The following is a 22,454-nucleotide window of genomic DNA, read 5'->3' on the forward strand; positions in this document are numbered from 1 at the left end:
CACACTTAGAGACTCTGAGGAAGGCAAAGGAATCCTACCGTGGCTGGCTGAAGTTGGAAGTGACCTCTGCTTTCTTCCTTTGGGGCCCACAAGCCGGGCAGTACCAAGCCAGGGAAGGCCGCCTAGAGACATAAGGAAAATGGGAGCTCGAGACAGGCCAGAATCTGTCCGGTGCTGAGGTGTCAGTTTGAGCTGAGGCTGGCCTAGAGCCGATCCTGGGAGGGACTGTTTGGACAGAGCAAAGAATCCTAGGCTGGCAGCTACCTAGGGAGACATATTGGTGATAGAGGCTGGAAAGCTGGGAAGAGACCAGGGGAGAACTGGACTTCTCATTATGACGGAGATGTGGGGGCAGTGTATGTATAAAATGGGTCTTCAAGAATATCTCCCATCATGGAGAGGCAACCCCCGTAGAGGGCTTGGAATAGCGACAGTGTAACCAGGGATAGCATCTCTTTTCCTGGAAAGTCCAGTTTCTCCCTCTTTGGCTTAACTTTTCCCTGGAATTGACCAGCAGTAAAAGGTAGACATCGGATGGAGCTTCTCAGAGCGTTTATTTTTCCTGATTACAAGGCTGGGAGTGGGGGCATGTTAGTGGTGTGAGTGCTGGCTTGAGGGGAGGGGCTGAAGCAGGGGTTTGAGGGCAGGGAACGGAAGAGCACAAACGTGGAGCAGCTGAACTAGAACGAAGGACGTGAGGGTAGCCGTCAGTAATTCAGGAGGCACTGGGAGCAACTGCAAAGGATGAGGACCCGCCCCCCACAAGCCCACCCCATCCCTGGATCCCCTTTTTTCTTCCTTAAGTTAAAAAACAATTCCTTGAGGCAGCTCAGGCGACAAGGATCAGAAGTCACAGGTCGAAGAGCCGAGGTTGCTCTGGCCAGCAGAGCCACGTTCTGGCCGGATGGCAGCTCAGGCCTCCTCAGCTGTAGCGTCGATGCCCGCATACGTGAAGTTCTCAAACAGCGACATGTTCACATAGGCCTGGGAAGCAGAGCACGCTTTAGTGGGGGCCAGGGGTGGGGGCGCGCCTGCCCTGGAGGTCCTTGACTTCCATGTGGTTGGGGTATTTAAAGTGACACAGATTTGTTTCGAAGACTCAAGATGACCCCATGGCCAAGGGTGGTCCTCACCAGCCCAGAGCAGCAAGGTCATCAGACCACAGCTGGGGGCTCACGTGAGAGACCCTTGACACAGTTGTTCGATAGGAGTTTTTTCACGCCCTTATCCGATGAATTGATTGCTAATGCATTCATCCATTCATTTACTTATTCATCTATTTATAAGACTATTTTTGATGATTTACCCATTTTTCTGGTTATTTGATTATTCCTTCATTCTTAAGGTAGTTTTATAATTCCTTTAACTACTTAGTCATTAATTAATTCATATGACGAACTCTTCACATTACTCATTTTGATGCATTTCTTCACTTATATTTATTTGATAATTCATTTATTTATATGGTTACTAGTTTCAGTTACTTAATTACATGTTTATTTGAATGATTATTGTATCATCCATCCACTAATTCTATTCATTCATTCATTCAGTTACTGGGGCATTCATTCATCCTCCATCCATTTGGTGAGCTGACCATTCATGATTCCACTCTGGCTCTGTGCCAGGTGAGGTGTCCCAGATGAGAGTGGGCTGATGGCCCTAGCAGAGGACAGGCAGGGAGTCTGGGACCTGGGACCTGGGACAATGACTTGCTACTGAGGCTAATCAGTGGCCTTGGAAGAGTTTAGAAGGGCCTGGTGTCCAACCCAGTGAGAGCTGGAAAGGGGGGCTGCATCCCAGGGCCTGGCCTAGCTGTGGTGCAGCTAGTGGTGGGGACAGGGACACAGAGGCTGCTGCTCTCTGGCTCCTATGAGAGGGCACCCCTGTGAGCTCGGCGAGACCAACCCCCGTCCCCCGAGTCTCCTCACCTTTCTGGCTTCCAGCATTCGGCCCAGCTGCAGCGCGATCTGGGCAAAGGGGGGTCGCTCGTACGGACGGTCCCGCCAGCACTGCCGCATCAGCTCGTACCTGCAGGTGGGGGATCGCTGAGGTGAGGGTCAGGGCCTGCTGGGGTGACAGGGTTCCCGGGGCTCAAGGCTGAGGGGACTCACACTTCATCATCACAGTTGCGAGGCTGCTCCATGCGGTAGCCCTGCGGCAGCTTTTCATAGAGCTCGGCACATGTCATGCCACAGTACGGGGTGCCCCCTGCAGGAGGGGCAATGCTCTCTCAGCCCAGGGCCCAGGAGGGAGGGGGGGGGGGGGGTGCGTAGGGATAAGGTGGGGACCCTCTCGGGAACAGGGGTCAGGGACTCACCAAGGCTCACGATCTCCCAGAGGAGGACCCCAAAGGACCAACTGAAATGAGGAGGATGTACTTAGTTACCTTCTAGGCCCCGGGGCCCAGCAGCTTAGTGTCTACCTACCCCAGGTGTGCAGCCCCTCCCAGCCCCTGTGTGTATCTACTTTGCAAGGGTCTGGCCTTGGCCAGCTGTTGTCTCTGAAACTCCTTCACAGCCTCCCAGGCTTAATGTAATCATAGCTAACATTTTTACTGTGCACTTACCGTAGGCGAGGCACCGATCATTTAATGTATATGTTAATTCATTTAACCCTCACACCAACCTTATGGTAGAGGTACAATTATTATCCCCATTTTACAGATGGAGACACAGAGGCACTGAGAGCGTAGCTAGCTCACCCAAGGCCACACAGCTTGTAAGTGGCAGAGCTGGGATTCAAACCCTGGCAGTCTCGCTCCAAAGCCCTTGCTCTTAACTGCCTCTTATATTGTAACAACAGCTGTGCAGGTTAGAGGTGGCTGAGGCCAGGGTGGAAGTTCTAGTGCGGGGGAGGGAATCTCAGGGGTTTGGGGCAGAAGCAGGAAGTAGGCAAGTAGTGATCAGAGGGGTGGTGGTGTGGTGGATAGTGAGCCGGGCAGGCCAGGCCAAAGGGCTTGGGGCGAGGGGCAGAGCCAGGGCTGGAGCGCTGGGCAGGCCAGGCTCCCTGGAGAGAAGGGAAGGGGTGTGCCAGGATGGCTGTTTGGGGAGGGAGTGCAGAGAGGGCGTCTTGGGGGTCATGCTCTGGTTAGGTCCTCAGGTGGGGATGACCTGCCCTTCAGAGAGGAAGGCGAGAACATTCTTTGAGTGGTCTCTCCATTCACCCAGGTGTTATCCACCAGCATCCCCAAGCCTCTCCAAGGCATCCTCCAGTCTCTTAGTCAAATATAGCCCTAAACCACCCCTACTGCAATCCTACTCCTGACACACCTGCCAAGTTGAAACTTCCTTCCAGCTAGCCCCACGCCTTCCCACTAAGATGCTGGGCACGGCCAAGGTATACCTGAGACACTTCTGTCACACCTGTGTCACACCTGGAACACACCGTAGGGATGACCAAGTCATGTCTTGGACTACCTGAGACATCTCTGAGGTGCGTTCAGGTTACACCTACAAGCAACCTCGGGGGACCAAACCCTCCCGCCCCTCCCCCCACCCCCACTCACACATCGCTCTTGGTAGTATAGACACTGTAGTTCAGAGACTCAATGGCCATCCAGCGCACGGGGAGACGCCCCTGGGAGAGAGTGGGTTTGAGGGGTCAGGTGATGAGAAAGGGGCTGTTGAGCAGGTTCTGGGAGGCAGGGCCAGGCCTGGCCCTGAGAGGGGGACCCAGTGAGACTTACCATCGTCTTCTTCACATAAACCTCCTCCCCCCGAGAAAGGCCGAAGTCCGCAATCTTGGAGGCCAGGTTCTCTCCGACTAGCACGTTTCGGGCAGCCAGGTCCCTGTGGATGAACTGCAGGCACGGTCAGAAGTCAGGAAAGATGGGGGATGAGTGAGCCCCAGACTCCGGGGCCAGTGAGGGGTCTGGCCCCACGGCTGGCTTCGTGGGCCCCTCCATGCCTTTAGTAGCCCCTTACTCTTCTGCCCCCAACCCAGGCCTCATCCTGGATCAGAAGCTCCTGCCTGAGAAGAACCACAGTGCTGGCTGTCATCCCTTCCTTCCAGTGACCTGGGCCACGGCCAAGTTCAGGCTATATCCCTCTCCTGGGACGAAGGTGGGCTTTTCCCCAGTGACCACACTGCACCTTCTCCTCTTTGCATGCTCCCTGACCCCGTCTTTCCTGACCTCTCCCTGACCCCCACCCCACTGATGAGCGTGGAAAGGCCCTTCTCTTGCCCAAAGTGAACTCTCCCTTGAGTTCCAGATCCTCCCCACTGGGCCTTCCACCTTCCTCAGAGACCTCTCTCCATCACCCCTCCCTCTATCTTGGCCCCTTCCCCTCTGCTTTCAAAGACACTCAAAACTTTAATAACTTCAAGATGCCTCCCCTCGGTCTCAACTGTCCCCTCTCTCCTTTCATTCAGGCGGGGTGTCCTCGAACTTGGGCTCGGGCCTCCCCTCTCTGTTCTAGCCTCCAGCCTCTCCTGGCGAGTCTCGCCCACTCCCTGGCCACCAGTGTCACCAACTGTGAAGTGACAGCTCCCAGACTGTCGTCCCCGGCCCAGGCCTCCCTCCTGAGTTTTAGGCTGGCTTGTACAACCGCTAAGCCAACACCTCCACCATGATGTCCCTCGGATGCTTCAAATGCAACACCTTTTTCAGACCTGCTTCTCGCCCTGTGTTCTCACCCACTCCTCCAGGACAGGATGGGGTCACGTCCCTCTTTATTCCTCAATCCCACATCAATTAGAGTCTGCTGATTTAATCTCCTGAAGTCCGCTCGATGGTCTCCCCTCACCTCCCCCAACACACACTCACACACACCTGCTTCTCACTCAGGTACTGCATGCCATTGGCAGCATCACTGGCGAAACGCAGCAGCTGCCGGGAGCTGAGGGTGGAGGCCGTTCCATGTTCTCGAGCAAAAGCTGGGTCAGTCTCCAGGACCCTGCTCTTCCTCAGGAAATCGAGCAGGTTCCCATAGGGGGCATATTCAATGGCGATATACAAGTAACCTGGCAGGTGAGGAATACAGGGTGGTGGTTTATACTCAGGCAACCTGGGGTGGTAGCAGGCACTCCATGGTACTAGACAGGGAACCTGGTGCACAAAGGAGAACCAATAGTGATGTTTCGGTGTCCCAAAGCTTCCCACAAGCTACGGATGCGAAGGTGATGGCTGATAATGGGGGTTTGGAAGAAGGGGTAGGTGATAAGTTGGGGGCTCACCTCGGTTCTCACAGGCCCCCAAGAGGTTGATGATGTTGGGGTGATGCCCCAGTTTGCACAGAACTTCCAGTTCTCCCGCGAAGTCACGATGGTCATTTTCAGAGGCATACTCTGTGTAAAGAATCCAATATCACTTTTGCCGAAAATAACCCTGGAGAAAGGGTATGGGCTGGTGAGGGCTGGTGTCAGTTGCTGGTGGAAGCCAGGTGGGGCCTGGGATTGTGGGACGAAGGAGAGGGTCAGGGGTTGGGCAGGAGTCACTCGCAGCAGACCTTTCAGCATCTTGATGGCTGCATTCATCTTGAGTCCGTCCTTCTTGATCATGGCCCGGATGACCTGGCCGAAGTTCCCCTCCCCAATGAGATCCTCAAAGGTGATGTCCTCCCATTCCAGCACTGGGTAATTCAGGGGCTCGGGCTGTGGTTTTGGCCGCCGGGTCAGTGTCAAGGTGCCCGAGCTGAACTGCAGGATGGTCTCCTCACCCTTCATAGGATGGGACAAGTGGGCAGACAGTCCACACAAGAGACAGGGGCAGCAAGATGCACAGATAGGCAGACAAAGAGTGGTTAGACAAATGGACAGAGACTCAGACAGAGGGCACCCTGGTGGCCAGCCAGGAACAGTCAGACACAGGACACATACTGAGACAGAATCATATGAGATGGAGCCATAGGTGGGCTGTTGGGTGGACAGATGTCCAAGGAGAGAAGTGCAGAGGCCGCCACCTGGGGATCAGGTGTGTGGGGCTTTGGAGGAACAAGGAGTGGGTAAAATTGCTAGAAGCCACGGCATGAGTCGATGGAAGGATGATACTCCTAACATTTAAAACTGAAAGGAACTGGAATGAACTGTGATGGGGAGTAATGAGCTTCCCCTTATTGTGCTCATCCCACAACCGGTTTTTTTTTTTTTTTTTTTTTTTTTTGTCACCAAGGACGCTTTGGAGGGGATTCCAGCCCTAGGCAGAGAGCTAGGGTACATTTACTGTGCACCTACTCCATGCTAAGCCCTGAGCTGCTGGGAGCCAGTGGATGGGTTTTCTTCTCCACAGCAGTGGAAGCAGAGATTACCCCTGTCCACCCACTTGGTAGCCACCCATAGCTCTCAAATCACCCCGGGACCTGAGGATAGAAAGAGCATAAAAAAGAGGAACATCCACTCCCCCCAACCAAGTAGGAGCAGGGCCACCTGCGCAGGGCTGATAGCAGGAAGAGGAAACCGCTGAACAGGACCACGGGCGCTGCCAATATGAGAACCAAAAGAAGGGTTAAGACAGACCTGGTGGTGGGTGCGGTCCCTACGTGAGCTGCAGCCCAGCTTGAGGGGTGAGGGCTGAGGACACAGGTCACATGGATTCACACAAAACATGGACAGCTGAAGGCACACACCAGCATGCACACACATGTTCTAGTGGTGGCCCGTATGCAGAGCATCCATGAGAGCTACACGTGGACACGTGCTCAAGCAGGAGCACAAGCAGAGGGACACATGTATCAGGGACACAGGCACGTACAGATGGGGGTACTCACAGGGACGCACACATGCACTCACTCCCGGCACACGCGCTTATGCATACACGCACGCATACGCGCACACAGGTGCATGTAGCAGGGGTACATCTTGATATATGTTGGGGTGCTATACCCATATAAGGCTGCTTTCCTACTCCTTCCCTCCACAGTCGTACCCGTGACCCTCCCCTGCCACAGCCAGGGCTGCTTTCTGCAAACACTGACCTCAGAAGGAGGCCAATGCAGCCTGGAACAAAGAGGCCGATTGAATCTCTGAAGGGAGTTTTCTAAAGGCATGGCAGAGACAATAGCCTCAGACACTAGGCTTTGTATCACAAGGGTCAGCCCTTGAGAGAGAAGTTTTTTGATTTTTTGAAATGCCAAAGCCTGGCTGTAAATATCAAGAGCCCAGGCACAGAGGACCAAGGTCAGAGTTCAGATCATAAGTGACAACAGTGGGGAAGATCCCAGAGGAGAGAGAGTTGGGAGGAGGTGACAAGATAAGGTGATGCCTGGTCCCTGAAGAGAAGCCAGCACCCCACCCCCACCCCCCAGCCCCTCGGTGTGGGCCTGCTGGCTGGAGGGGCATAGACAGGACAGAAAACTCAGCCAGGCTTACAGGGAAGCCAACAAGAGGGGAGGCCTGTGCTTCCTTCTCCAGGAGTGACAGGTGAAGCTGCAGGCCCAGCTCAACAGCTGTAGGCGGGCCTGCAGCAACGGGTCTGAGGGCCATAGAATACGCTGCCTTCTGCAGGGCACGGGGAAGCCCCTTGGAGTTCTTACGTCTCCCCAAGGAGGCCCTGGGATTTGCAAGGATGGAGGATGGGACGAGGAACTCACAGCGCGAGTGCCCTGCCGGCAGGAAGGAGGCTACGGAAGGGCTGAGGACATGAGTCACAGATGCGTGCCGGTGCAGGCTGGTTCCCAAGTGCGGGACGGCCTGCCCAGACAGAGGCCGGCACGGAGCCCAGGCGTTCCCTACGTTATCACCAGGCTTCCCAGGCTTCCATCACCCCTCGTGAGAAGGGGGAGAATCCCTAATTGACCGTGGTGCAACATGGAAATAACCGAGTGATTCTGAGCTGGGGATATTAAGCATGTCACCACAAATATAAATGGGCTGTGAGTTGAGTTCACTTCTAGAGAAATAGAGAAAATTATTGTTAAGTATCATACCCTTGCACGTTGTTGAGTGTAGTCTTATACCTATGACACAAACACCCATGTGTGCGCGCACACACACACACACTCGCAGTGTACAAATACTCATGTGTGTATAGGTAGGAACATATATACACAAGGTCTGCACACATGTGCCCTGAGAAGGGTACAGGTGACTGACCGATCCCGACTGGTAGGTGAAGGTGCGTCTGCGATGCAGGCAGCTTCTGCGGATGCACGCCAGGGTTAAGAGGGCAGCCAGGATGGTGAGGCAGGTGGCAGACACAGAGCCCACCACAGCCAGGACCAGCTGTTGATCCAGACCCTCTTCAGCTGCCTGGACCTCTTGGACCGGGCCCTCGCTCTGCAACCCTGGATCCAATAAGAGGCACAGATCATAGGGACGCCTGGGTCAGGGAACCCAGAGGCCACCATGGGGTCACACAGAGGGAGAGGTCAGAGATCCCAGTCCCAGGGAGGGAGCAGGTATATCAGGCCTAGGACCAATGGGTCTGGAATGACATGATTTTTCCAGCACTAGGACAGTGGGTCATAGGAAGGGAAGGGTCAGGGTCCACAGTGCCAGGGCTTGTGTCATTTGTTGGGAGGGGGCCTAGGATGCCCTAGCTCCAAGGCAGGGGATCACTTGGAAGGAGAGAGCATTGAGACTGACCCTGTGGCCCAGGAGTCCTCTTGGGCCCCGCCCTCTCACCGTTGCTTAGGGTGGACTCTTCTACCATGTTGCTCCAGTCACCGGGGCCCTGGACGCTGGCCCGCACACGGAAGAGGTAGCGCGTGCTGGCATTGAGGCCGCGGACGATGGTGCTCGTCTCCTCGGGCCTGTCCACGTCCATCCACAGTGGGTCTCCCGAGCCCTCAGCCACCTGCACCTCCACAATGTACTTGGATATAGGCCCAGCTGGAGCCTCTGGGCGCTGCCACACCAGCTGGATCTCGGAGTCTGAAAGGGCCTGGGCGTGGAGGTGTCGGGGGGCTGGGGGCCCTGTGGACACGGGGTGAGAAGGCAGGGCTCAGATGGGACCGGGCTGTGTGGCTGTGGGGTCAGACAGATCCACTCTAGCTGTGTCCCCGGCTCCGCAAACCCGGAACGGGAGGCACCCTGCCGACCTCCTCCTTCCTTCCTGGGCTGAATCCCTCTCCCTGTGGCTTCCTTTACGCCTGAGCTTCTGCTGCCCCTGGTTCTCCTTACATGTAAGAAGGACATGTGTGTTCTCCTTACACATATGTTCTCCTTACATACATTCTCTTCCTGGTGGCCCAGACCCTCCCAGTGTCGTAGGTCCTCCCCATGTCCCTCCACAGTCTGTGTTCCCACCAAGTCCCATGTCCTCCTGGTATCCTGTATCCTTCCCTGGGTCATGTCCTCCCCGTGCTTGTGTCTGCCTCACATCCCGGGTCCTCCCAATGCGCATGTTTTCACGTGCAATGCTCTCTGCATGTCCATCCAGGCTCCTATAACCTCCCATGTCCTTTTGGGTCTCCTGTGTTCCCTGCGTCCCATGTCCTCCCTCGTCTTGAGCCCGTCACCCCCTCCCCAGCGTACCGCTGGGGGGCAGAAGCACACGAGCAGCGGGTGAGGCCGGGCCCAGGAGGGTACAGTGGTAGAGCCGCACGTCCAGCTGGTAGTGGGTGCCAGGTGTGAGTCCGGTCAGGAGGGCGGTGCGGGCCTGGGGGGACGAGACGTTCTCCCGCCGCTCCTGTCCCCGGGCCCCGTCCCACAGGCGCAGCAGGAAACCATCGCCCACCAGTGGCCCCGGCACCGAGGGTAAGGACCAGCTCACTCGCAACCGGTCGGGGCCCTCCACATGCCAGCCCTCCAGCCACGGCTGCAACAAGGGCTCTGGGGCCAGAGGTCGGGGGTCAGAACTGTCCGGTGGGTCCCTGGGGCCAGACGGGATAGTGATCCCCAGGGGACAACCTCCAGTGGGAAAGGCAGGGACCCCCGGGGTGGACAAGCCATGACAACCCTGAGTGCATAGGACAGTAACCCCTGGGGGGTGGAAAGGGATAACTCTTGGCCTCTCACCAGGACAGTCTGTGGTCATGAGGGTGGGAGGCCCCCAGGCCCCCTCCCCTCCTTCCCCTGGCCGGCTCAGCTGCACGCGGACACTGTATCCCGTCTTCGGCCTCAGGTTCATTAACGTCACGTTCTCACTGGGGTCCACTGGGGGCGGGGTGTGCAGCACACACTATCAGTCCCAACCCCTTCCAGAAGCCACCACTCTCCCTTCAGTCCCTCTCTTCTCCACACACTTCTCCCTCCCTTTCCATCCCCCCTTTGCCCTCATCACTGCCTGACGTCCAGTCCTTCCCCAGAGCCGCCCCCCACCCCCTGCTCTGTCCCCGCTCACCCACGATGGTGGACCAGGCCATGGTGCTGTCCTGGGGCCGATAGTGCAGCCGTACAGAGGCGATGGGCCCGTCCCCGGAGAAGGAGACCAGTGGGGAGACCACAAGCTGGCGACTCTGCTTGGCCAGGAGCCGAGGGGCAGTCAGGGGCACCGGGGGCACTGCCAGGAGACTCGGGGTAAGGCATGGCCCAGACAGCACCCCCAGTCATTGGAAATAGGAGCAGACTCTGTCTTCTGGGCATCAAAGACAACTCTGGCTTTTGGTTTAGATCTGGGGACCCCCTGGGCTGGGGAGAGACCAAGTTCAACAGATGCCCAGAGTGTCCAGGGCCTAGGGAGGACAGCTCAGGGTGCAGGGACTCAGCAATAAGAACCTGAGGATGTCCCAAAAGATGTGAAGTGAGGGAGTGGCATGGCTGGACAGGGGTTTGGGGGAGGGCACTCTGCCCATGCAAGGTGGGTGCAGACGGAGGGGGCTGAAACCCAAGGCAGTGTCACCCTACTCTCTGCCCCTCCCCCCATCATCCATCACTCTCTTAATTTAAAAAAAAAGGGTAGCAGGTGATGTAGCATCTGCTCTACCCGGATGCTTCATGTGCATGGTCTCTAATCCTGACAAGTGCCTTCAGGCAGGGCTCATCACCCCTATGTTATGAATGAAGAAACTGAGGCTCAGAGACAGGGAACAGCTTGCTTAAAGACACGGAGCCAGGGTTTGAACAGGGTCTATCTGACCAGGCCACCTCAAATCAGCCCATCCTAGTCCAAACAGTTTTTGTGCTCCTGCTTAGTTTCCTCACCCCATGGTCACTGCCCTTTCTGCCTTAGCTTTTCTCTCCGGATTATTGCATTAATGCCTTAACTGGTTCCCTTGCCTCTTTCAAACATTTTCCAGACGGATTTTCTAAGAATGGATGGATGGATGGATGGATGGATGGATGGATGGGGGAGGGTCAAGGAAGTGCAGGGGTGTGGCTGAGGGGGTGGGAGGGAACAGTGGGGTCAGGCAGGAAGAAGTATGTCAGGAGGAAGTGCTGGTCTGGAGGGAGAGAAAGGTCCAGTTTGGATCCTATGGAGCCCCTGGGCCTGTGGCTCACATGTGAGGTTAGACGTGGAGGTGGCTGGATAGAAAGTGGGCCCTTGAGTCATGCACCAGGTAACTTCCATGCTGACTTCAGAACCAGACCTCCACTACACAGAGGTCCCGCCAATTGGGTCTGGGGCCCAGGAGAGGGGTCCAGGCTGCAGATCATATCTGGGAGTTGCTAGGGAACATTTGAAATCTTAGGAATAGTTGACATTTTAACTAATAATAAGAATAAATGTCAACATACGTTGAGCACATACCCTGTGTCAGGCACTGTGCTAAATGCTTAAAAGCATCATCTAATTTAATCTTTACAGCAACCCTATCAAGGGAGCGCTGATATCCTCATTTCACAGAGAGAGAAACAAGCTATGAGGAGATAAGTAACTTGCTTAGATGATGGCGCTAGAGTTTGTAGTGAAGATTCAAAGCCAAACTGTCTGGGCCCAAAGCCTGGGGAGAGTGAGAAGAGAAAGGCTGGAGGTGGGGCACCGGGGTGGGTGACAGAGTCGTGCAGAGAGAATGGGAAGCAGAGTCTGACAGTGAGAAAGAGGAAGATGAGCAAGAGGTCTGGGCTTACGTCAGGGGAGGGCAGGGTCAGGAGCACAGGGAAAGAGAAGCCAAGGGGCAGCAGGGGCTGTGAATGTCTGAGGCTTATGATGCTGGAGAAGGTGAGGGACACCTATACGGGGTGTGGGTGCTCTGCTCTGAGCGATCCTGGGCACTGGCAGCTCCCTCCTTACTCACCAGGAAGCACCTTTGGAAATGAAGCAGGTCACCCTCTGAGCTCCACAGCCCCAGGCACTCCCCTGAACTAGCAATGAGTGCCCTGTGGTGTGACTCGGGGTTGGGGGGTCAGGGGATGCAGCATCCCAGAGGTGGACTGAAAGGCACTGTGTGTCTGTGGGGCGGGGTTTGGGGGAGGTAGAGAGGGGAAGCATCACCCTGGGCAAGGCTGCAGGGTGTCCCATTTCTGGGGCATGGGATGCCCTTTCCAGATGGGACTGAGCTGTGCTCCAGCCTGGACAATGCCCTGCCCAGGCCTCAGGTTGACAACAAGCCCTCTTCTCTGCCTGGTGCTGGGCTGTGCCCTTAGATGCCCTTGCCCTTCCTGCTAAGATGCCCAGTCTGAGCAGCATCACCTAGGACATCACTGACCTTTGACGTTGACCCTGAAGCGTCGGCTGTCTTGGCCACCAGACGTGGACACGCGGCACTCCCAGAGCCCACTGTCCCCAAGAGCCAAGCGGGGCACCTCGAACTCGGCTGTGGTCCTATCTGGCTCCACGATGGCCTTGGTGGACTATGAGAGACAGGGGAAGGGACAGACCACGGAGAATGTGTGCCATGTGGCAGATACAGGTGTGCTCGTCCAGGCTGACGAGGGGACAGAGCCTGGGTGGTGGTCCCTCAGCAATCAGCCTGATCCCATTTGAGCTGTGGTCAGGCCGGTGGGCAGAGCCCGCAGAAAGCCCCGAGGGGTCAGGGGTCTGGAGGGGCAGGGGCCCTGGGCTGGGGTCACCGGACTGACCAGCAGGACCGTTCCGTCCGGCTTGCGGAGCTCCACGCTGCCCCGGACTGGGAAGGGGTTCCCCGCGGCGGCACAGTTGATCCGGGGTGTCGTCTCCAAGTTGAACTCCAGTTCTGAAACCATGTCCAGGATCTGGGGGATCCGGTCTGGGGAGAGAGGGGACACGCATCCTGGAGGCCCTGCAAGGGCAGATACGTGACTGCCACAGCGCCCCTCCTCCGGAGTCCTGCATCTTAGCGGAGGTACTGCCAGCAGCCCAGTCACCCAGGCCTGAAAGCCAGCAAAGTCCTGTGCAACTCCTCCAGGGCCCTCACGCCCACCTCTGACTGCTCCTGAGTCTACCTCCTGCACCTTCCGCCTCCTCATACCCTCCCACACGGAGACCAGACCCCTTGCCAGCTTCACAGCCGGAACGCTGGTTCAGGCCTCCATCGTTTCTGGGCCCTGTGACAGGTCTTCCAGGCTCTCCTGCTTCCACTCCCCACCCAGCAGCCAGTGTCCTCTCTCAAACACAAACCTGAGAGCCCCGTGCCTCTTCAATAATTCCCTGCTGGCCTCTCATATTAAGTGCAAATCCTATAGCCTGTCATTCAAAGGCCCCAAGATTTGACCTCCTCTGATCACTCCCGGAGCCTCCCCTCATGCCACTGTCCTGGTACCTGAGCCTGAGTCCTCAATCCCCAGGCCGTTGCCCTGCTCTCTCTCCAGCCATCTTTCTCTTGTCCTTCATATCCCATCTCAGATCGCACCTCTTCCCAGAAGCCCTCCCTGACTCTCTCAGGCTGGTCGGGGCCTCCTCTGTGCTCCCACCCACTCTGGGGTGCTATCCATCCCTGTATGGATGATGTGGGCTGGCAGTGAGAACTTCCAGACCGTGAGCTCCCTGAGGGCAGGGCTTTGAGCCAGGGAGATGTGTCTGGTGAAGGCTGACCTGTTCCGAGGGACCTCAGAGCCCCCGGCGCTCGTACCTGACTTCTCACAGTGCACCCCATGCCACCCGGAGGGGCAGACGCAGCCGCTGAAGCGGTCACAAGTGCCGCCGTTCTGACACTGGCACTGGAGGTGGCAGTCAGCCCCAAAATGACCTGGGGCACAGGCTGGGAACAGAGGGGGTGTGGTTAGAGGGGCACAGGTCAGGGGGCAACGAGGGCCGCTGGGGCCTGGGTAATGACAGGCTGGGTAGAGAGGGCATTGGCCAAGTGAGCGGGGACCATGGAGGTCTTGGTGTGCAAGTCGGGGCCAGAGTGAAGGGTTGGGGCCGGGCTTGTAGCCGACTGCCTGGGTCAGGGAGCACGGAGGGTGGGTTAGTCCGTACCTTCCTGGCACTGGCTTCCTCTCCAGCCAGATCCACAAGAACAGCCATAGGGGTCCGGGAGGCAGAAGGTGAGGCCTCGGCAGCCTGATGTGCCTGGGCACTGTTCCTGGCAGCTCTGCCCAAAACGGCCCTCTCTGCAGGCTAGAAAGAGGGCATGCGGGTGTAGGGGCCTCTGCTGGGCCCCAGGGTTCAAGACCTACTTGGCACGTTCACCCTCCAAGGTCCATGCCCATGGTTTGAGAGTCTTCCCCCAGCCAGGCATCCTCTCCTGCCCAGGTCCTAGTGCCCCCCTCCTCCTTACCTTGCTCACAGCGGGTCCCAGTGAATCCAGGGGGGCACACACACTCGCCGTCCTGGTCGTGGCAGACACCTCCATGCAGGCAGCCTGGGCATTCCTTGGTACAGTCTTGTCCCCAGTGCCCTGCCTCACAACCTGCAGGAATGTGCTTTCAGCAGCTGACCCTCACCCACTGGACCACTGCTGCTGAGGACTGAGGCAGCCCTGGGGGACCAGAGGATGCAGGGGGTCCACAGGAAGAACCATAGGGCTCCCAGCCTCCCACACCACCCACCACCTCTGCCCTCTGCTCCTGACCCCGCACGATGAGTCGAAAGAAGGCGCTGCCCAGTGGGCTGGCTTCCAGGTAGGTGGCACTGTAGATGCCGCTTGATGACGGCTGCACGTTTGGGAGCTGCAGCAAAAACCGCCCTTCCTGGGCCTCATGCCAGTCCAGGGTGTAGAAGTAGGATCCTGGGGGCATAAACGGGTCAGGGGCCTCACCATCACACAAGAGCTGGTGTTCCCTCCCTCTGCCCACCTCGGCCTGAGTCACATCAACGTGCGCCAGGAAGAGTGAGCAGACCTGGGGGAAGGCACCAGCGAGTGTCTGGACCCAAGCCAGAAAGCTGGGAAGCATCCTCTTTTCCATGCTCCACCAACCACTCAGTAAATCACCAAGTCCGGTTCAATCTCCCCCTCGTCTCCTAAAGCTGCCCACTCCTCTCCACGTGCACTGCCACCACCCTGCTCCCAGCCTCCCACAGCCTTCCAAGCAGTCTCTCTGCCTCCAGTCTCCCCCTTTCCTGTCCGTCCTTCACTCAGCAGCCAGTGAGACTTTTCTCCGATAGATTCCACAGTAGCTCCCCTGCTTAAGCTCTTCCATAGCTCTCCACTGCCCTCAAGACAACATCTGACTCCTTAGCAAATCATTTTCACCAGTTTGGCCACTGTGTAGCCCATACCTCTCCACATCCTGCCTGACTCCTAACATTCCTGAGTTCCTGAATTGCTTGTATCTCTTCTAGAAACACTGTGGTATCTCACAGCTTCCTGCCTTTGCTCTTATCAATCCTCCTCCTGGAATGTTCTTCCCCTCTTCTTCGTGCAGCTAGTTCCCAGGAGCCTCTCCCTCCAGGACGTGTGGACCCTAATATCAGGGTCCTTGTGTCTGCCCCACCCCTTCTTGCCTCTTTGCTCAGGACGGAACAGAGATTCTAGGGAACGCAGGTCTACCTGACTCTCCACATTTCTCATCAATTCGGGGGGCCTGGAGCTCAGGAGGCAAACCCCTTGGCCCAAGAGAAGGGTCCTCCTCCCTCAGGAGCCCAGGGACACATGAGTCAGCCAAAGGGCTGTGGGTGTGAGAGCTGAGGCAGGAATCTGTGGGGCCACACAGGAAAACTGCTTCCTTCTACGGGGTGGCCAGAGGGCCTGATAGGGCCAGGATGGGGGCAGGCCTGGGCTGAGATCCCCCTGAGATCCCCAGGCCTGCCCAGGCCCCTGCACGTGTCTTGACAAATCTCTGGAAGAGGCCAAACCTTCCTCCCAGAAGACTGGGACTTTGTTACCCGTTCGCTTCTTCAGCATGGGGACTGCTGCTCCCTGCCAGACGGGCTAATGTGATAGCACCTGCTAACTCTCAGAGGAGAGTCCAACGTGAGGGGTTAACATAGCGCTAACTTGGGGGTGACAGGGAAGGAGGTAGCTGACCACGAGGCTGCTGGTCCTCTGGGCGCAGTAGGAGGACATCTCACAGCTAGAGATGAGTTGGATGCAGGTGCTTCCCATGGACCTGGTGCAGGAGAGAGGGGGCGCCCCGGAGGTTGGCCAGTGGGGGTAACAGGTGCTGTGTCAGGGGCCAAAACTGGGAACACTGAGGGCCACGGAGATGTTGGGGTGTCAGAGCTATGGGGTTTACCTGCCCACCCAGTTCAGATAACCCTCTCACCGTTGCTCTTCCAGATCACATCTGTCTGCTTCTCCTTGCGCACCCACGCGGAAAGTACTGCCGTGTCGCCCTTATTCACCGTGTGTGTGACCTTGTCTGGGAGCAGGTGGGCTGCGAGGCGGATGGAGGGCGGGGTCAGGGGTCAAGGGCAGCCCCTCCTGCCCCTCCTCCCCGCCGGCGGCCGGACTCACCTCCTGGGCTGTTGTGCACGTAGAGGACGCGCGTGCGCCGCGCCCCCGCGCCGCCCACGCAGGAGAAGACGCCCACCAGGTCGGAGGGCTGCGAGAAGCCGCGCAGCGTCACCTGGCGCGAGCCATTGCGGGCCAGGTGCAGGGGCTGCCAGGGCCGGGGCGTGCGCACGATGCGGTCGTCCTTCTCCAGCAGCAGCGGGGGCCCCCAGGCGTCCGAGCCCCTGCCCGCCCCCGCCTCCCCGGACACGCAGGTCAGGAAGAAGCGCTGGGGCTCGGTCAGGCGCAGGTCGGCCAGCAGTGTCAGGTCCACCGCAGCGCCTGGACCGGGATACCGGGCTCCGTATCTGGCAGGGCCCCGCCCTCCCCCTCTTGCCCCTCTCCTCCCCCTCTTGCCCCTCTCCTCCCAGCCTCTCCCCTGTCCTCCCCTCCTCTCCCCCCCTCTCCCCGCCCGCCCCCCAGGCACTGAATTTTATCAGGCACGTCCACCCCCCGTCCCTTCCTGTCCCAGTCCCCTTCCCGGAGCACTGGCCCCTTTCCTTCAAGTCTCTTCATCCTAAAAGAACAAAAACAAAAACAAAGCCCCTTCTCTGGCTTCCCCATCCCCTCCCTTCTCCTGCCAGATGGCTTCCCTTTACAGCCCAGCCTTCGGAAAGAAAGAATGATCTATGCGCCCCGTCTCCATTTCCTCTATTCCCGGCAGTCCCCTTTCCTGACCTGTGTCTACAGCTGCTCTGCCAAGGGGAGCCGCTCTCCCTGCCCTCCCGCCCCCCTCCCCCCTCCCCCCCCCCGCCGAGAGATCAGAAGTGTCTTGGAGGGACCCCTCCCTATCACTCCAGAAATCTGGACCTTTTTGTTGTGCTGGGATTGAAGGTGGGAGAGGCTGGGTTCTGCAGCCAGGTGATTATGGGGCAGAAAGGGAGAGAGCTCTGGGCCCAGCAAAAGGCCAGAAGCAGGGAGGGCAGACCCTAGGGCAGAGTTGGGGCTGAAACACACAGAGACACCAGGTGGACCTTGGTCTTTGCCTTCCAAAGGGCTCTGGGCCCCATGGGGAGACAGACATGGACCTACCCATCAAATGCAGGACACTGTGTGGGGAGCACAGGGAAGGGATGCCTAACTCGGCATGGGGGAGGCAGAGGATGAACAGGTGCCTCCTGGGAGATACAGCTTGAGGGTCTTAAAGCTGAGCAGGGTACGGTGAGGGGTCAGAATGAGGACAGGGAGAGGTCAGTGGTAGGAGGGGCATTCTAGGCAGAGGGCACAGCCTGAGTAAAGGTGTGGAGTGAAAGGCTGGGGCACACAGTGTGAGACAGGAACCAGGAGGGACCAAGCAGAGCTGGAGTCCAGGCCTGGCTGAGCCCTGCCAGCCTCCTCAGCCCCGGGGCCCACACCTTCCCGAGCCCCTCCTACTCTGTCCCTGCCTGTTCACTGCCAGGTGGTTAGTTGGTTTAAGTGCTACTTCACTTATCAATGGCTATTCTTTGAGAGGCTGCCATGAGTGAATGAAGCTGACTGCCTGTCCTGTGCCGAGCACCTGTTTTCCTTTGGGTCCTCCCACCCTCCAGAAGTTGATGTCTTTCCATCCACAGAGGAGGCTCATGATAATTATTCACGACGCTTCCTCTAGCAAGCTCATCCCCTCCCTGGGCTTTCACTATCACTTCTGAGTCAGTAACCCCTGGATGGCCTCTCAGCTCGGGCCTGCTTTCCATCAGCTCTTCCCAAACCTGCTCCTCTCTGGGCTCCCTGCCTCAGCAGACGGCAAAACCCGCCTGAGATACAAGCTTTGGAGTCATCTCATACTCCTGCTGTCATAGTAACTAATGTTTATTGGAGGTCACTGATACGCCAGGTACTTTACTTATGTTCTCTCATTTTATCATCCCAGCTCTCCTGGGAGGTAGATGTTATCACCCCAATTTTATAGCTGGCAAATTAAGGCTCAGAGAAATAACTTGCACAAGGTCTTACAATGAGTAACTGGCAGAAACTGATTGTCTGACTCTAAAAGTCTACACCTCGGAGCACTACTCTGGCTGCCCCAATTAGTCACAAAATTCTATTTCCTCAAAGCCTCTTGGCTTCATCCCCATTCCCAAGCCCGCCCTTGTTAACCCTCATCCTTACTCCCCTGGACCATCCTGACAGCCACACTCCTCCTTCCTCAACTCATCGTCCAAAGTGATCCCTCTAAGGCCTTGTGACTCTCTGGCCTACAACCTTCCATGGCTCCCCATTGCCCTCAGGATGCAGTGCTTGCTCTTGAGCCCTCTGCTGCTCACACTGCCCCTCCTGCTGGGTTCCCTCCAGGAACCCTCTCTCCTATGCACTTCCCCGCCTCTGAGACTTGCATCTATTGTTCTGGCTGCCTGGAATGAAGACCACCCCTCTTAGTGAAGCTATTTCCGAATCCCTTTTCATCTCCTACCCTGAAGCAGAGTAAGCTGACTCCTCGGTGCTCCTCTGTGTCTATCTGTTCAGCGCTCACCTGGTGTCCTGTGTCCCCCACTAGACCATGAACCACTCTAGGCGGCCTTTGCGTTCTAATCCTCTTTGGGCACCACACTGAAGGAATCGGCTACCGCTTATTCAGAAGCTCTTACCAAGTGCTCTGTGTAAATTACCTCCTTTAAACCCAGTAACAGCCGTAGGAGGTCCGCACCATTTAATCTGTTGTACAGATCTAGCAGCTGTCTGCCTCTCAACTAATGGCCTGTCACTTAGCACAGCTCCTGGAATATTGTTGGTGCTTGATAAACGCTTGATAAATGAATAATTGAGTGAGTCCCACACACTGACCATATGAGCACCCACTGAAAGCTTCACGGGCCGAGGCCCTGCTGTTCCCCACTGATGTGCACACCCAACACAGTCAGTGGCTGCTCCCCTCCCCCGATCCTTAGTGCCTGCCTGGGTTTTCCAGGCCCTGATCCCACTTTCTAGCGGATCAGGGTACAGAGGCAAGTGATGGCAGTGATGATAGGGTTTTCTGGGGGGAGTCAGGCTTTGGGGGTTGGGTGGGGGGAGGTTCAGGGCAGACTTACCAACATGAGAAGCCAGGAAGAAGATGGGGAGCAGCAAAGGGGGCTCCAGCCAGACCATAATCCAGAGGCTGACCAGGCCAGCCGGGACAAGTGGGGCCCACGGTCAGTCACTCTGGGTCTGGCTGCTCAGCCTGTGCTGTCAGTGTGTGTTGGTATTGGGGAGGAAGAGGAAATGAGTTAGCTTGGGTGGGAGGCGGGCCGGGGAGAGGGGTGGGGAGGACTTATCCTGCTTCTGGGCCTCTGGGCCCCCCTAGTCCGGCCCCTACAAGGGTGGGGATGGGTGTGGCCTGGAAGGTCCTGGACTGGGGTCACTTGAGGTGGGGGAGGGTTGTGATAAGGACAGACCTGGGGACTGTTGGACTGTTTCCCCTCCCCTCTTGTCCGCGTGGTCCTCAGCCTTGCCAGCACACAGGAGGCAGGAGGCAGGAAAGGGAGGAAGCCACTGGCTTCCTCCTATTGAGAGGGGATGGGGGAGGATATTGTTCTGGGGTGTCCCTCCCCCAGCACAAACACACGATTCCTCAAGTATGCGTCCCAGGATGTGGTTACATGGGTGTCCTCGAGAGCCGCTCATGTATGGAGCACAAGGATCTGGAATGTACATAAAGGAACAAAAGAACACACTCAGGGCAAAAACCCTTTGATTCAATCTTATGTAACTCTCTCATTTCACAGACGGGAAAACTGAGGCCTGCAGGGCTTGAAGGCTCTCTGAGGTCATGGTGAGGCTGGGACCTGAACTTCTGACTTCGTTGCTCCTCAAGGACTTATGCTAAGCAGACCCAGAGAATGCACAGGGAGTGAGTCCCTTGGCTTAAGCCAGTAACAGAGACTTCAGCACACTGTCTGCCTGATGTCATTACTCTTGGGCACTGGGGCATCAGAAGCCCCACCCAGGGAGCGCCCGTACTCTTGAGGGCTGATAACAACAGCCTGGGAGCAGTCCCAGCCCCTTGACAAAGGCTCCGAAGCCCCATGGATCTGCTGTGCCCCTCATCTCTCCCTGCCCTGGTGCCACCTCTCCACTGGCAGTTCCCAGAGCAGAGCCTGACCCGCAGGCACAGAATGCCTGCCGAGGTGGGGTGGCAGTGGGGGTCTGTCCTGGCAGGGAGCAGAGGGAGACGTGTTGGGAGCCCTCCGATGGTCAGGCTTGCTGGTGAAATCTGTGACTCCTCTGCCCTTGAATGGAGAGGTTGCGGTGGGGTGAGACCTGGTGCCAGGTTAGGGGACTGGTTTGGGAGTCCAAACCCTCCCTTTGGGGCTGGGACATCTTCCCAGAGCCTGTACCCGGGTGAAAGCTGGACTCTCTTTTGGACTCACCAGGCTCTAATTCACTGTCTGGGGGAACCTGGGCCCCTGCAGCCTAGCTGAGCTGCTTTAGCCCTGCGGCTCATCTGAAAATCCCTGTAAAGTCTCAGGAGAGATGCTGACTCCGGGCGTAGTTTGAAAAACGGATGAGGGAAGACCCCCGGGCCTACGCTGTAGGCCTCCTGGACACCCCGTTCCTAGGTGTGAGTCTGGGAAGAGCTTTCTGTGGACAAGACTCGGGTGGGAGTGGGGGTGGTGGATGCCTTCTTCGTCTTCAGCTCATCTTGATGCCAAGACCTTTGACTCTGGCGTGAGGAAGCAGCTGGGAAATGCTGCGGCACTTTGTCTGGCAGGGTTGTAGTCAGAACTTCCCCCTTGGTTCTGGGAAAACCTGGTGGGCCTAACGTTATGTTCTATGTATACATAGAGCACTTGGGCAGCATCTGATCTGGAAAATGACAGGTACTGGCACAGGTGTTTGCTCTGTGACACTATAGCATGACAAAGACTACAGGTCCATCTGGCCTCCCCACTTTCAACTGGGAAACAAAACTCAGTAGTAATGATCTGTAGATAAGCACAATGCACATCTTGCAGAGTTTGTATATAAGGGTTTATATTATAAAACAATGTCCTATAAGTGTAAAAGTATATTTTTACATGTGTTGAGATTATGTTGCAAGTAACTTAAGTAGCATCTGCTTACAAACAGCATGTCACAAATGAACTATCACCACACCAACTAATTTTGAGTGGGTTGTGTATACATCTGGCTACTGCAATAGGAATACTTAAACCATAATGCATTTCTTAAAGTCTCAGTCATTGGAAAGTTACAGACCAAGAATAACGTTAATGCAGATATGCAGTTCTACACATTGTGAGGTCAACCTTCCAATCCAAAACAAAGCTGATAATGATAGAGCTAAAGGTAATTTACTTTTAAAAAAAGTAAGAATAGCAGCATGACTAACTCCACACAAGGCTGATAATTCACTGCTATGAAAGACGCCTTCCTGCAAATAGTGGGAATTCCAGCTCTTGGCACATACAGGAGTTTTGCCAGGTCGCCAGGGGTTCAGGGCAGCCAGGCCTCCTAGTGGAACACTGAAGCAGAGATTTTTAGTAGTCTTCATGCCATTTTACTTTCCAAATGCCAGATTTTAGTCACCTTCAATTAGAATGTTCCTAGTAAGAAGCCTGCTGTTGGACCTGAAAAAGAAAGGTAATGAAATTAGTTATCATTTGCCCATAACAACTGAAAAAGGACATGTGATTTTGGAACTGTCCAGGACTCATGGGGGCAGCCTTGTGCTCCACTGTGGAGCTAAAGAGGTCTGTGTTTGCTCGATGGTATCAACTGATACTGAAAATGGTTGTGTGTTTTTTTTTTTTTTTTTTTTTTGTGGTACACGGGCCTCTCACCGTTGTGGCCGCTCCCGTCGCAGAGCACAGGCTCTGGACGCGCAGGCTCAGCGGCCATGGCTCACAGGCCCAGCCGCTCCGCGGCATGTGGAGTCTTCCTGGA

At 56.5% G+C, this 22,454-nt stretch overlaps 1 protein-coding gene across 1 annotated transcript; it reads right to left on the reverse strand.

The window, feature by feature from the left end:
- Positions 1–535: 535 nt before the first annotated feature.
- On the reverse strand, positions 536–19,775 carry TIE1 (tyrosine kinase with immunoglobulin like and EGF like domains 1). The gene is made up of 23 exons (XM_081224127.1): positions 19,619–19,775; positions 16,575–16,892; positions 16,384–16,494; positions 14,751–14,906; positions 14,457–14,588; positions 14,156–14,296; positions 13,809–13,937; positions 12,841–12,986; positions 12,468–12,612; positions 10,223–10,381; positions 9,898–10,035; positions 9,415–9,711; positions 8,563–8,853; positions 8,032–8,222; positions 5,451–5,661; positions 5,179–5,289; positions 4,775–4,965; positions 3,689–3,802; positions 3,509–3,579; positions 2,321–2,361; positions 2,115–2,211; positions 1,932–2,031; positions 536–984 (listed from the first exon to the last, which is right to left on the reverse strand). The coding sequence occupies exons 1-23, from the start codon at positions 19,674–19,676 to the stop codon at positions 913–915; spliced, it is 3,420 nt and encodes a 1,139-aa protein (XP_081080253.1). The 5' UTR covers positions 19,677–19,775; the 3' UTR covers positions 536–912.
- Positions 19,776–22,454: the final 2,679 nt, after the last annotated feature.

The sequence above is a fragment of the Mesoplodon bidens genome, assembly GCF_964165515.1.
Source record: "Mesoplodon bidens genome assembly, chromosome: 2".
Lineage (NCBI taxonomy): Eukaryota > Metazoa > Chordata > Mammalia > Artiodactyla > Ziphiidae > Mesoplodon > Mesoplodon bidens.